Source organism: Peromyscus leucopus, chromosome 8b, assembly GCF_004664715.2.
Source record: "Peromyscus leucopus breed LL Stock chromosome 8b, UCI_PerLeu_2.1, whole genome shotgun sequence".
In the NCBI taxonomy this organism is placed as follows: Eukaryota; Metazoa; Chordata; class Mammalia; order Rodentia; family Cricetidae; genus Peromyscus; species Peromyscus leucopus.
In genome coordinates this window covers 3289695-3304511 of record NC_051086.1, presented here as the reverse complement: position 1 = coordinate 3304511, position 14817 = coordinate 3289695, and the positions used below count along the sequence as shown (strand labels likewise).

Below are 14817 nucleotides of genomic sequence, written 5' to 3'. Positions count from 1 at the left end.
AGAAGCGCGTGGGTGGACGTGTCCTACGGCAGAAAGGCCCAAACCTTGGCCGCCGGTAAGGGTCTGAGCCGAGCGATGGGGGCGACGCGAGAAGCATCTCGGACCTGGTCTCAGCCCGAGCTCTCAGCGGGGCCGCAGCGCACCTTGCACAACTCACTCCACTTCTTCTGGAGGAAGTCCGAGCCCCACCATGGACCACGCACGCCGGACCCGCGGCGGGCAGCCAGGCGCAAGGGTCCCGGCCGAGCCGGAGCCGCATCCCCCTATGCCGCCTCGGCCCGGGCCTCCCGCCCCGCCTCCTCCCGCGCCGAGACCTCCCACTCCGCCCCGCCCCGGGCCGCCGCCTCGGCCGCCAGCCCCGCCCCGCCGCCAGGCTCCGCCTCCCGCCCCAGCGTGAGCCCGGCCCCGGGCCGCCTTTCCCGCTCCAGCCGCCGCGCGCTGGCCGTGGCGTGCGCGCTTGCCTGGCCAGCCTTCCGCAGGTCCTCCCGGCCCCGCCGTCAGTCCGCCGGCAAGATGGCGGCGCCCAGCGAGCCCACGGGCTTCCCTCGCAGCAGTGCCTTCTCCTTCCTGCCCCGCGGCGCGCGCTCCGAGATGACCGATGACTTGGTGACTGATGCGCGGGGCCGTGGCACAGGGCATAGAGACTCCGCCGCCTCGGCCTCGACCCCGGCCCCGGCTTCGGCCTCGGCCCCGGCGCCGCCAGGTTTGGAGCACGGGAAGCGGCCGTGCCGGGCCTGCGTGGACTTCAAGTCGTGGATGCGAACCCAGCAGAAGGTGCAGATGCCCCGCCTGACCGCCCGGTCCCGGTTCCCCGCCCCACATCGGGTTTCCTCGGGGTTAACTATGCCTGAACGTGTCCACCCCCTCACCCCCACACACCGTTAGGCTCGAACTTTGAGCTTTCGGCTGCCGGATCGGTTTACTAGGCTGCCAACTGAAAAAGGGAGCATTCTTGTTTCCTTTATTTTTGGTGATATTGGGAATCCGAACCCAAAGCCTCTGGCGTGCAACGCAAGCCATCTGCCACTGGGTTGGAATTGTGTGGGCTTTTGGTTGGGGAAGAGTGAACTGACCCTTGGTCGGCCTACTTCTGCAGCGGGACACCAAGTTTAGGGAGGACTGTCCACAGGATCGGGAGGAATTAGGTCGTCACACCTGGGCTTTCCTCCACACGCTGGCCGCCTATTACCCGGACATGCCCACCCCAGAACAACAGCAAGATATGGCCCAGTTCATACATTTATTTTCCAAGTTTTACCCCTGCGAGGAGTGTGCGGAAGACATAAGGAAGAGGTAAGTGCTGAAGGGGGCCTGGCTGATGTCATAGAGAGGGACCTAGAAAAATAGATACAGAAGTGACAGGCTGCTAGGAAAGGGATCACCAAAAGGGATGTCCTGGGAGCCTTCTCCTTCGTTAGCCTTAAGGTTTTTAGGACGGTCTTCCCTGCCACTCCCTTTATTTATTCCTCATGGGCAGATTGGCTTAGAGTCCACATTGCCTAACTTCCCTAATCCCTCAGTGTGCTTCCTGACTTTAGAAACGGGAACGATAAATTATCACTCTCAATGGCCTAACCTATTCTTACAAGTATTTCTAGGTTGGACCTGTTGGGCAGTTAGTTGCACTTGCTATTTGAAGCCTGGACAGTTAGGAACGAGGGGGATCTCACGCTGAACTGGGCCACTGGTGCTAAGAAACACTCTGTGCCAGGCCCCAGCTGTCTAGACTCTGCCTGGGGCTAGAGACCATAGGGTGAGGCTCCCTGATTGTTACAAGGTTGTAAAGTTGCCTGCTTTAGTATATCTTACTCTGGGCTCTTGCCAATCAGATGAGTGAGCAGCCCTGGGAGTTGCCCAAGCCCAGGAAACTCCAGAGTCAAGCCTGGTCTTTCTTGGCTTTCTCGTCCCCTTGGAGCATGACGGCATCCCCAAGTGTCATTCATAGCAGTGCCTGGCTCCCTGTCCCCAGGCGCTGGAAGGACAGAGGAGTCAACACTTACGTGCTTCCTGTGCTTCTCTCACAAAGGATAGGCAGGAACCAGCCAGACACACGCACCCGGGTCTCCTTCAGCCAGTGGCTCTGCCGCCTGCACAATGAGGTGAACCGGAAGCTGGGCAAGCCTGTCTTTGACTGCTCACGAGTGGATGAACGGTGGCGTGACGGCTGGAAGGACGGCTCCTGTGACTAGAAGACTGTCGGCAGAGCACGCGGGGCAGGCACCCAGCCACGCTCCGTGGGCAGCCTGGCTGGAGGGACAGCCTACTGATTAAAGTGTATCTGAGCCAAAGCTTGTTTGGGTGGTAGGGGGAGGGGTCCCTGGGACACTGCCAATGGGAACCCTACCCACAGGATTAAGAAATGGAGGTGCCCACTACAGACACTTTGGTGGCCTCACCTAAAGCCCCATGGGACTGAAGAGGAGAGAGGCAGTAGTCCAGGCTACCCCAAACGCTTTATAATGCAGCCCCAGCCTCTTGCCCATTATACACTTGGGACCTAGTTACCCTATAGGAAGATAGGCTGGACCATTGCCCTCCTACTGCATATCCAGGAGTGCCTACAGAGCTGTGACCGAGGCGGCTCTGCCATTTCAGAATTGAAGCGTGGTACTGAGCTGTCTGTGCTGTGCTCTGTCCGCAGCTCTAGTAGGGTTCTTCTCTTGGGGTGTACCCACCATACTGCCCATTGCCTGCCTGCCACATGGTCTTCCACAGCTGTGACATGCCTGTCAGCAGGTGATCCTGAACATCTGCTTCCTTAGAGTTTGAGACCAAAATAAAATGAAGTGACTCAGGGCCTGGTTTCTGTGTGTTTTGTACTGGGGTTTACAGTGATGGACAAGCCTGCTTTTGCTTTTCTGTCATTAGTTGGATGGATGCTCTTGTCTGAAGTTCTGGCAGAAGCAGCTGAGACAAGGTCTTTTTTTTAAATTTTTTTTGAGACAGGGTTTCTCTGTAGCTTTGCACCTTTCCTGGAACTCACTTTGTGACCAGGCTGGCCTTGAACTCAGAGATCCACCTGGCTCTGGCTCCTGAGTGCTGGGATTAAAGGCGTGCACCACCACCACCCCCACCACCCCCCAGCTGACAAGCTCTTCATGAAGAGTCAGAGAACGCCTTGCAACCCCCCCCCCCCCCCCCCCCCCCCCCAGAAAGAAGCTGAGGATGACTAGGGGGCTGTGGGATACAAATGGAGAGTGGCCAGTGTTGGCATCTGGTTATTTGTGTCTCGTTGGAATTCAGAATGCTGAGTGTGCACCCTCCAGTTGTTGGGCTCCTTTGGATCTGCTCAGCTCCATCTATCCTTAGGCAAGGCTCCTAACCAGAGCGTCCCAGCAGCAGTGGGTGCCCCAGTCCTCAGAGTATAAAGATACCATTCTTTCCTGTGTCGGACCTTCTGTGGGTGAGGACTAGCTTGGACATGACGTCTTGTGCCTCCAGTGGAGCATTCATTTAAGAGCACTGGCTGTTCTTCCAGCACTCATGTAGGGACTCACAACCATGTGTAACTCCAGTCCCAGGGGATCCAACACCCTCTTCTGGCCTCCCTGGGTACCTGGTACAAAACCCCATACAGAAATACATACGGGCCAAACAGAGATCCGCCTGCCTCCACCTCCTGAGTGATGGGATTAAAGGCGTGGGCCACCACTTCTGGTTCCAAACACATTACAAAAAAAACAAAAAAAAAGGTGTGTTAACACATCCCTTCACCTTTAGGCCTAGTATGCAGGATCTCCTAAGTTTGAGGCCAGCTTGGTCTACATACTGAGTTCCAGGTCATCCAAGGCTACACAGAGAAACCTTGTCTTGGCTGTTCTTAAAACAAGAGAGGAGCCGGGCGGCAGCGCCGCCGCCGCCGCCGCCGCCGCCGCCGCCGCCGCCGCCCACCTTTAATCCCAGCACTCGGGAGGCAGGGGCAGGCGGATCTCTGTGAGTTCGAGGCCAGCCCGGGCTACCAAGTGAGTTCCAGGAAAAGGTGCAAAGCTGAACAGAGAAACCCTGTCTCGAAAAAACAAAACAAAAAACAAGAGAGGGAAAACCAGTAACTCAATACATTTATTTTTTTTAAAAATCAAAGCTTCATTTTGTCCCTGTTCAGGGCATCCAGGTCAAGACAAGTGGAACTGTAGTGTAAAGGAAGGTTGTGGCTGGAGCTGGCATGGGGAGCTGTCAGCACATACAGAGTAAGAGAGGCAACACAAAGGATCCAGCATGGTGGCACACACCTTTTTTTGTTGTTTTGGTTTTTCCAGACAGGGTTTCTCTGTGTAACATCCCTGGCTGTCCTGGAACTCACAAAGTCTGACTACCTGAGTGTGACCCTCAAAACCCAGGGTGGAAAGAGGGAACTGGTTGTCCTCTGACCTCCACCCAGTGACTGGCATGTGCAATCCAGCACACACACACACACACACACACACACACAACAACAACAACAACAACAACAATGAAACAATCAACAGGCTGGGCGAATAAACAGTTCTAGGCCAGCCTGATCTACAGAGCAAGTTCCAGGACAGTGGTGTGGGAAGATGTTTGCTGTGCTTTTGTGATCATGAAGACCTGAGTGTAGATCTCCAGCATCTTAGACTAGGCTGGCCTTGAACTCACAGAGATCTGCCTGCCTCTGCCTCCCTTGTGCTGGGATTAAAGGTGTGCACCACCACTCCCCAGCTTGGTGGCACATGCCTTTAATTCCAGCACTACATAGAGATCCTGTCAACAACAGAGGGAGAAAGGTCCTGGGGACTCTCAAACTCATAGGTCTGGCAAATGGAAGGACAGGAAAGGCACTTTTGGAACCCACCAAGTTCCACCTGCCTCTACCTCCTGAGCAGGAAAAGCACTTTGAAGAGGCTCATGATGGCTAGAGACTTAGCTCAGAGGGAAAATGCTTGCCTGGCATGCATAATACCCCGGGTTCTATTCCCAGCAATGGGGAAATAAAAAGGCTATGAGGTAGACATTAGAGGTGTAAGCTGTATGGATGAGCCAGGAGAATCCAGATTCTGAAATGGCAGGTGAGGTACCTGGCTAGATGCAGGGTAGGGGCTTGATTTATACTGGGGGATCTGAGGGAAAAGGGGGAAGGGAAAGTGCTAGAAATAAGTGGGTAACCGCTTGAATTTGCTGCTAAGGGGAACAGAAGTGAGACCAAAAGCTGTTTGTTTGGTGATGCTGGGAATTGACTCTAAGACCCCATGCATGGTAGGCAGGCATTCTGTCACTGGGCTATATACTCAGCCCAAGGACTGCTTTTCAAAGAACGTGCTGCATTTTGGGGGTACTGATGAAAATGACGGAGGAAAAGGGGGAAACAGGTGGTAGCACAGATCTGCCCACGGCTAAAAGGGGACGGGATGGGATTAGGTGTCAGGGAGTTGACCAAACTGGTGGGCTGCACCTGCTCTGGTCACCTGTTTCCAACTAGGCCGAAGAGTGTTTTGGACCAGAACCAATGGGTTTCCTAGGGACTGGACCAGGTACTTCCAGCTACACTTCCCTCTGAAGAATGAACAACAGGTCGCAGTAAAATGCTTGGCACTGAAGTCTTAATATGTGTAGACTTTGCTTATACCTGGCTCTGGTCCCAGGGAAGACAGAGACAGACAACTAGAGGCCTCATCCATGATCTTTTACAATACCCAGCTTCTGCTGTGACCATGAAGGTAGAGCTATTCAGTCTCCTACCAGCCTGGCACTGAAGGAGCATGAAGTGGGTCTGTGGGATTCCCAGCAGTGGCCAGGGTAGCTGGGTAACATCTGGGACAAGATCTTATCTCTGTGCCGAGCAGTGGTGGCGCACACCTTTAATCCCAGCACTTGAGAGGCAGAGCCAGGTGGATCTCTGTGAGTTCGAGGCCAGCCTGGGCTACAGAGTGAGTTCCAGGAAAAGCCCAAAGCTACATAGAGAAACTCTGTCTCAAAAAAAAAAAAAAAAAAAAAGAGGCTAAGATCTTATCTCTGCTGTTTCTCCCCTTCTTGAACTCAGGATTAAATAGCTACAGATCAGCCCTAGAGACCAGAGATGGAGAGAGCTCATGGAAGACACGACCTGGCCAGAGGGAGGGAACAGAGATGTTCAGCCTTCACTCCTGCTGGCCACGTGGACCCTGCCTCCCAGACAAGTGCCCCTGCAGGTAGCCGCCCCACTCTTCACCTACCCTGTCAGTAAGGTACAACCTGTGAAGGGGAAGCCAGAATGCAGTGGAGATGTGAGCCACAGGCAAGACAAGTGTGTATCACATCTCTGAGCTGAGATTTTCTTCATTCTCAGCCAAAAAGAGGTCAGGGGCTTCTTTCCTTACGTGTTTTTTGATTTCTTTCTATCATGATTAAAGGGCTAGTGAGAAGTGATTTTACCTCTGCTCTTCTGAGACTAGGGTCTGGGGGCTGATTCTCTCTCCCTGAAGGCAAAGGGCAAGATGCTAGGCCTCAGTTTCCCCTAACATACTCACCAGAAGGCCCTCCTGGTCAGAAAAGCGGGGTGATGATGGGCTTGTCCTTCTGTCGATGCTCTTGGCGGTGGTAAAATCTGAGCTCAGTCCTTACCGTCTCTTGCCCACCTCTAAGACCCATGGAGACCTCGCTTTGTCTTTGCAGAGAATGTCCCCATCTCAGACTCTGTCGTGCAGGGGACTGTGAGCGGAAAGGACGGAGGGCAGGGCTCAGGACCCCGGCGCGTGGACCCAGTCGGGGGCGCTGGCTCGGCCCCGCCCCGCGCGCCCCCGCCGCAGCCGACGCGCGCTCCCGGGAGGCGGCGGCAGCGGCGGCAGCATCCGTAGCATCAGCAGCCTCAGCAGCAGCCCCGGGCGGTCTCGGGCAGGGCAGGCCGGCGGGACAAACGGACAGAAGGCACAGGTCCCGCCATGGAGGGAGCCTCCTTCGGCGCGGGCCGTGCGGGAGCTGCCTTCAATCCCGTGAGCTTCGCACGGCGGCCCCAGACCCTGTTGCGGGTCGTGTCCTGGGTGAGTGGCCCCTAAGCAGGCCCCTTTCCGGTCCCCCATCTCTCCGAGCATCCCCGTCTCCCACCCTCACCCGCCCCCTGCCCATCGCCCCTCACCCTCCTCTCCGCCGGCCCCTCCCCCCCGACCGCAGGTTGGGGTGACGTCACATGGCTAGGCGCGCCCACCTGCGGGCGGGGGAAGGGCGGCTGTTACCAATAGACCTTGAGAGGTCACTGCTGGTCTCCCCCTGCCCTCAATTCCTCTTTAGGTCTAATCCAGTCCCCTTCCTCAGCCTTCTCTTCATTTTTCCGGTTCCCAAAACCTGGAAGCGGGCACAGGGTTGCGGATGTGATTCTCCGAGGGGTTCAGGGACTAAATTCCAGATGGGAGAGGGTGCATGGGAGCCAAGGGGGAATGCGCAGTTCCTTCACTTTGCCAGATCATAAATACATCAGGTTCATTTAAAGGGAGATGGTCCTTTCTTAGACCCCTTAGGTCTAGCTGTGAATTGAAGGAGGGCAAGGTGGTGTAGTTAGAAGGGCCTCATCTGGGAGGGCTTCCTGGAAATGGCATGGAAACTGCAGACTGGTAATCTATCCTACTGATGCATATCTTGCCTGTCCTAACCCCTAGGACAGAAGGAGATTTAGGAGATGGGTGCCAAGTTCTGGATTTTGTCCCCCTGGCACTGGTCTAATCTCCATGCCTGTCTTGGAGGAGGGCGGTTCCCAGGGTGGGGCAGCCCCTCCCCCCAAGACCTAGTGGCCTGAAGCAAGACTCTTCTGGTCCTGACTTGTGGATTGCTCTCAAGGGACACGTCCATGCTGTGGCATTTTCCATGACTACATTATCAAGGAGTTTGGGCAAGAAAGGAGTGAGATACGATTTGAGACTAGAGGACATTTCTTGGAAACACAGGACTGCCTAGACTTAGAAGCATCTACTTTAAAATGACTGTGGTTTGCTTCCATCATGCCTCAGAGAATTGGTGGGCAGGAGGTACTGGGTCAGACCAAACCTTAGAAGTCAGTGGTCAGCTTTAGAGCCCAAATGCTCCTGACTGACATTATAAGGGATTACTCGGGGGTCATTTCTGGTGTCTACTATTGCTAGTGGACATTCCTGGACCCAGCATTCCTAGCTAGTTTACTCCATGTGGTAGACTAAGGAGCAGACACACACAGCTCCCATGTGCAGAGGTCCAGCTCAAAAGGGGAAGACTGACATGCTTGTGTATTTCTCTAGATAGCTGTCCCTTGACTTCATCCTCAACAGTGCCCTGGCCCACCACAACCCTGGAAGTCACCCATATAGGTGAAGGCTCCTGTCTCCACACTTTTAATTTTACTCCGGGAGGCCATAGCTTCCAAGACCTGCAGAGGAGCCAGGGCTCTTAGCAGTCATATGACCATGAGAAATGACTTCACCGTGGGAACCCTAATGTGCCTGCTTATAAAGAGGATAGGAAGAGTGGTGTCTCTGATATTTTATATTTCTGGGTGTTTTCCTGCATGTATGTCTGTGCACCATGTGTTCGGTACTGGCAGAAGCCAGAGAGGGCATCAGACCCCCTGTAACCGAGTTACAGTCATGAGCTTCCATGTGGGTGCTGGGAATTGAACCCTGGTCCTGTAGGAGAACCTAGCCAGTGCTCTTAACTGTTGAGCCATCTCATCAGCCCTGTGTTATTGTTTTATTAGTGTCTTATGTAGCCAAGGCTGTCTTCCTCTGATCCTTCTGACTCCACCTCCCTAGTGTTGTGATTACAGGCATACAATACCTCCATGCAAACCTATGCAAAGTAGCGGTTTTAGCTACTCCTTAAATGCTTCTTTTTGTTTGTTTTTTGAGACAGGGTCTCTCTGTGTAGCCCTGGCTGTCCTAGAACTCCCTCTATAGACCAAATTGGCCTCGATCTCAAGAGATATGCCTGCCTCTGCTTCCTGAGTGCTAGGATTAAAGGTGTTCGCCACCACCGCCCAGCTTCTTTATTTTCAATAATTCCTCAATATGCAAGAGGGTGGGGAAATGGGTTCAGTGTTGCAGGGGAACCGCTGCCTCAGGCAGTGGCGCGAGGAGGCCTCCGAGCCCTAAGCGCCGCCGCCTGGTGCCCGCAGGTGTTCTCTATAGCCGTGTTCGGGCCGATAGTCAACGAGGGCTACGTGAACGCGGACAGCGGTCCAGAGCTGCGTTGCGTCTTCAACGGAAACGCGGGCGCCTGTCGCTTCGGCGTCGTGCTGGGTCTCGGGGCCTTCATCGCCTGCGCTGCCTTCCTGCTGCTGGACGTGCGCTTTCAGCAGATCAGCAGCGTCCGAGACCGCCGCCGCGCAGTGCTCCTGGACCTGGGCTTCTCAGGTGGGCGGGGCCGGCGGTGAGGGGCGGGGCCTGATGTAGGGAGGGGGCTGGGGCGGGACCTGGGGCGTTGAGCGAAAGCCGCCCGAGAGGTACCAACTGACTGAGTCCGTGGACCAAAGGGCCTTTGCAGGGGCGTGGCAGGGCCTCTGAGAAATAGGACCAGGCCCGGGGACTGCCGCGGGGCTTCTTCCGGGGATGTAGCAGGCTGTGAGATGCGAGGTTTTGAGCGCGTAGCACCCAGCCACAAGAGGGCGGGACCTGGAGGTATGGAGGGAGCCCTGTGTTGGGAGGGCCCGGGACTCGGGCCGTGGCTAGCCTAGTGAAAGGGATGCGAGGAACAAGGCTGGGCTGCGAAGGGGCGGGGCCTTGAGGGTCTTGTAAACAGGGATTTGCTGGTGAACCTGAGAGACACTGCACCTTCTCTGAATGGTTCAGCTAGAACACAGATCCTGGTAGTGGAACACCATCTGATCACCAGTCCCCACCTGCAGGGGTCTGGTCCTTCCTGTGGTTCGTAGGCTTCTGTTTCCTCACCAATCAGTGGCAACGCACAGCGCCAGGACCAGGCACTGCGCAGGCTGGGGATGCGGCGCGGGCCGCCATCGCGTTCAGCTTCTTCTCCATCCTCAGCTGGGTGAGTGCGGGTCTGGTGGGTGGCGGGGCCGGGAGTGTCTCTGGGTTTGCCCCAGCTGACCCTGGCTCTCCCATCCAGGTGGCGCTCACCGTGAAGGCCCTGCAGCGGTTCCGCCTGGGCACCGATATGTCTCTCTTTGCCACAGATCAGTTAGGTGCTGGGGCTGCCCAGACCTACCCAGGCTACCCAGTAGGCAGTGGTGTGGAGGGCACAGAAACATACCAGAGCCCGCCCTTCACCGAAACCCTGGACACCAGCCCCAAAGGGTACCAGGTGCCTGCCTACTAGTAGCTGTTAGGCTCCAGCCAGGGCTGGAAGGCCACCTCACCATCGTAGGCCTCAAGGCCTCCTGGGACCTTTCCTGGGTCCTACCGTCCCAGTGCCAAGGACAGAGAAGGTGGCCACTGTGGGCCTCTGGGACCAAGGGGAGTAGCCTCCCTGGGGTGCCTGGACTGTCCCTAGTTAGTTCCCCCTAGTTAGGTCCTAGTCCTAAGGCCCTGAGAAGAAAACAGAACTGCCTGGAGTGGGCTGTCCTGGGAGGCATTCCTTTCATAGGCCAGGCAACCGGTGGCTCACCTGTCCACTCTAGGGTCAGAAGTCCAGCTGCCTTCCAGGGCAGGGTGCAAGGGCTTCTGAGGACCAGGGAGAGGGAGACTATTTGCACCCTAAGGTGGGGGGTATGGCCCTTGTTCCCCGTCCCACCTCCCTGAGGGCAGTGACTGCCCTGGCTCCTACCATGGTGGTCCACCCTGTCCAGAGGCTCCCTGTACTTCCTCTCGCAGGATCCCTAGAGCAGCTCAGCCCTGTCGGTGTTGTGATTGTGATTAAGTCTTCAGGTTTCATCTCATAGTGCCCCCATAAGCTGCCCCCTCTCTGTGTGGCTCCTGCCCAGGTGTGGGTGCTTCTGGCCAGGAAGGCATAGACAGCTATGGGCCTGGGTACCTGCCCTTCAGTAAGAAAGACCCTCCCTAGGGAGGAGTGAGGCAGCGGGGTACCTGGGTGACAGGCAAGACAAGCCTCTTACAAGAAGAGGACCAAAGGTCTCATCTGCCCAGGGTGTCGCTGGAGAGAGTCATTCCTGTAAATGGCTTTACCTTGGTTTCTTGAACCAGTCCCCCCCCCTATTCTATCGCCTATTCCCTTTTAAGGCCCAGACCAGGTCCCTGTGCGTAGCAGACTACTCATGCATTGCTTGAAGCTGGCTTTTCACATCAAGTCAAAACCAAATGCGTTGCCATATCTCATTCTTCCAGACAAAATGCCTCCCTGTGGAGTTGCAGTTGAATGACAACCTGTACGTTGTAGCATAGACCAATTATGTGGATATTTAAGTGAACATGTTTACAATTTTTGTATATATGGATCTTTCCTCTCTCTTCTGAAAGAACAATCCGTGATTGTGTATTTTCAGTGTCCCCTGTTACAACTGCAACTTCTTTACAATAAAGACTGTAAACACATTGACCACAATTAAGGTATTCCTAGAATCATTTTCACCTCTGTCTCTGCTGTGCTGGGGGTTGGGGTCTCGGCATCAGGACCTAGAATTTGGGAGTGGATAGGAAGGTGGAGACCACACAACTATGATCTCTTAATAAATCACATTGGTCTGGTAAAATTTGCTACTCAGTGCAGGCTCTCTGAAATGCTAGAGACTGTTGTAGAATGTTAGTTGAAGATGTGTTACATTTGTTTATGCTGTGGAATATTTGTTTAATGATACAAAGATGCATTCTTCAATGTTACATTTGTTTAACTCTATTAAGCTGCGTTATTTTGCCTGTCTTAAAACACCTGATTGGGCTAATAAAGAACTAAATGACGAATAGGTAGGCAGGAGAGAGAAGTAGGCAGGGCTTCCAGGCAGAGAGAATAATTAGAAGAAGGAGCAAGAAAAAGGAGGAGCCAGGTGGTGGTGGCGGCAGATCTCTGTGAGCTCAAGGCCAGCCTGGTCTACAGAGTGAGATCCAGGACAGGCACCAAAACTACACAGAGAAACCCTGTCTTGAAAAACAAAACAAAAAAAAAAAAGGAAAAGGAGGAGAGGAGGATGCCAGGGGTCAGCCAAACAGCCAGCAAAAGAGTAATAAGTAAAGACATATAGAATAGAGAAAGGTAAACGCCCAAAGGCAAAAGGTAGATGGAATAATTTAAGTTAAAAAAAAAATGCTGGCTAGAAATAAGCCAAGCTAAGCTTATTTCTGGACATTCATAAGAAAGACTAAGTCTCTGTGTATTAATTTGGGAGCTGGGTTGCAGCCCCCAAAGAGCAAAGAGTAAAAATAGCCAACTGCAGATCTCTTTTTTTTTTTTTTTTTTTTTTTTTTTTTTTTTTTTTTTGTGGTGGTGGCGGTATCGTTTGTGTTTGTGTGTGTGTGTGTGTGTGTGTGTGTGTGTGTGTGTGTGTGTGTGTGTGTGTGTTTTGTTTTAAGACAGGGTTTCTTTGTGTAGCCCTGGCTGTCCTGGAACTCACTCTGTACACCAAGCTGACCTAGAACTCAAGAGATCTTGCCTCTGCCTCCCAAGTGCTAGGATTGAAGGTGTGTTTGACCATGCCCTGCCCACTCTTTAAAAAAGATTTATTTTCATTTATGTGCACATGTCTAAAAGAGAAAAAAAAAGAGGGGAGAGGAATCTAAGTCATGTGTGGTGGTATACATTTGTAATTCCGGCACTTAGGAGGTAGGAGGAATGTCGGGCCTTGTTCTAGGCTATCGTCAGCTACATGGTGAGTTGGAGGCCAGCCTGGGCTACACAAGACTGTTTCAAAACAGAAAAAGGGGAGGGGTGATAATGTGAGATGTGGTCAGTTGGTAAAGTACTTGCCTTACAAGCATAATGACCCCATAACCCCCACAAAAATGCTGGATGGGTTGTTATATGGTTATAATCACAAACTGGGGAGGTTAAGACAGGAGGACCCCTGGGGAGTTACTGGCCAGTCAGTTTAGCTTAATTGGTAAACTCCAGGCCAATGAGAAACTCTCTCTCTCTTTTTAAAGTTTTTCAGGACAGGTTTTCTCTTTGTAGTCCTGTCCTAGAACTAGCTGTGTAGCCCAGGCTGGCCTTGAACTCACAAGATCCGCCTGCCTCTGCCTCCCGAGTGCTGAGAATAAAGGTGTGTGCCACCACCACCTGGCAAGAGACTCTTTCTTTCTAAAAAAGATTTATTCCAGGCTGGAGGGATGGTTCAGTGGTTAAGTGCACCGACTGCTCTTCCAGAGGACCCGAGTTCAATTCCCAGCAACTACATGGTGGCTCACAATCACCTGTATTGAGATCTGGTGCTCTCTTCTGGCCTACAGGCATACATGCAGGCAGAACACTGTATACACAATAAATAAATTGGAAAAAAAAAAGATTTATTCCTCTTTATTTTATGTGCATTCATTGTTGTTCTGCCTGGACTAGAGAGAGTTGTGAGGTACCATGCGGATGTTAGGAACTGAACCTAGGTCCTCTGGAAGAGCAGCCAGCGCTCTTAACCACTAAGATCCTTTCTTAAAAGAGGTAAATGGCAATCCTAAGGGTGAAACCTGAGGTTGTCCTCCAGCCTCTGCATGCACATCCCCAAGCCCTGCACATGCATTAAAAGGTGTGTGGGAGGGCTGCAGATCCGGTTTAGCAGTTAAGAGTACTTCTGCTCTGGTAGAGGACTGGGGCTTGATTTTCAGCACCCATATGGTGGCTTACAACCACCCTTAACTCCAGTTCCAGGGGATCCACACACTGTTGTGGCCTCCAAGGGTACCAGGCACACACAGTGCACTTACACAAAATAAAAAATAGACACATCTTTTTAAAAAAGAAACGGGGGCTGGAGAGATGGTTCAGTGGTTAAGAGCACTGGCAGGTCTTCCAAAGGTCCTAAGTTCAATTCCCAGCAACCAGATGGCGGCTCACAATCATCTGTAATGGGATTTGAAGCTCACTATCATGCATATAGACAGAGTACTCATACCTAAAAAAATAAATAAATAAATACATGATGATCCAGAGGTTAAAAACATCACAGCACCCACATGACAACTTACAAGTCTGTACCTTCAGTTCTAGGTGATCCAGTGCCCTCTTCTGGCTTCCTCAGACACCAGGCACACACGATAACATATATATGTGCAGGCAAAAACACTCATACATGTAAAATAAAAATAAACCTGGGACTTGGAGGGATGGGTCAGCAATTTTAAGAACATCGGTTGCTCTTCCAGAAGACCCAGATTCAATCAGATTCAATTTCCAGCACCTACATAGCCGCTCACAGTTCCAGGGTTCAACTGCACAGGCACACACCTAGCTACTCTCCTCTCCTGCCTGCCCCTCCCTCCGCGCGCGCGCGCGCGTGTGTGTGTGTGTGTGTGTGTGTGTGTGTGTGTGTGTGTGTGTGTGTGTTAGAGAGAGGGCTCATCCAGGCCTGGCTGTCCTTTAACCATCCCTGTAACTATCCGTAAACGTGAGATCTGGGCCTCTTCCTTTTTTAACTTTATGTTTGGCACCAGGCATAGTGGTGCACGCCTTTAACCCCAGCACTCAGGAGGCAGAAGGAGGTGGATCTCTGTGAGTTCAAGGCCAGCCTGGTTTCCAAAGCAAGTTCCAAGGCAACCAGGATTATGTAGAGACCCAGTCTCAAAACAAAAACTCAAGAAACTGCGTGCGTGCATGTAAACGTTAGAGAAAAACTTGTAGTTGTGTCTCCTCCCATTGCGTAGTTCTAGAGGGCAAACTCAAGTTGTCAAGCTTGGCAGCAAGCACCTTCATCCACCGAACCATTTTGCTGGCCCTGTCCCCTCCCCGATCCCTTATTTTTCAAAACTGGGTTTCTGTGTAGCCCTGGCGTCCTGGAACTGACTCTGTAGCCCAGGCTGGCCTTGAACTGAG

General features: G+C 53.1%; 2 protein-coding genes across 4 annotated transcripts; both read left to right on the top strand.

Moving 5' to 3' along the window:
* The first annotated feature begins 406 nt into the window (after positions 1-406).
* On the top strand, positions 407-2796 carry Gfer (growth factor, augmenter of liver regeneration). Of its 3 annotated transcripts, none has more exons than XM_037201015.1 (3): positions 407-774; positions 1097-1293; positions 2032-2189. In XM_037201015.1, the coding sequence occupies exons 1-3, from the start codon at positions 514-516 to the stop codon at positions 2096-2098; spliced, it is 525 nt and encodes a 174-aa protein (XP_037056910.1). In that variant the 5' UTR covers positions 407-513; the 3' UTR covers positions 2099-2189. The 3 variants fall into 3 exon arrangements, with proteins under 3 accessions (XP_037056910.1, XP_037056909.1, XP_028709802.1); XM_037201014.1 differs by having other exon boundaries at positions 412-774; positions 1130-1293; positions 2027-2796; XM_028853969.2 differs by having other exon boundaries at positions 413-774; positions 2027-2796.
* Positions 2797-6739: 3943 nt separating this feature from the next.
* Syngr3 (synaptogyrin 3) lies at positions 6740-11409 on the top strand. The gene is made up of 4 exons (XM_028853950.2): positions 6740-6971; positions 9068-9305; positions 9797-9939; positions 10018-11409. The coding sequence occupies exons 1-4, from the start codon at positions 6873-6875 to the stop codon at positions 10225-10227; spliced, it is 690 nt and encodes a 229-aa protein (XP_028709783.1). The 5' UTR covers positions 6740-6872; the 3' UTR covers positions 10228-11409.
* Positions 11410-14817: the final 3408 nt, after the last annotated feature.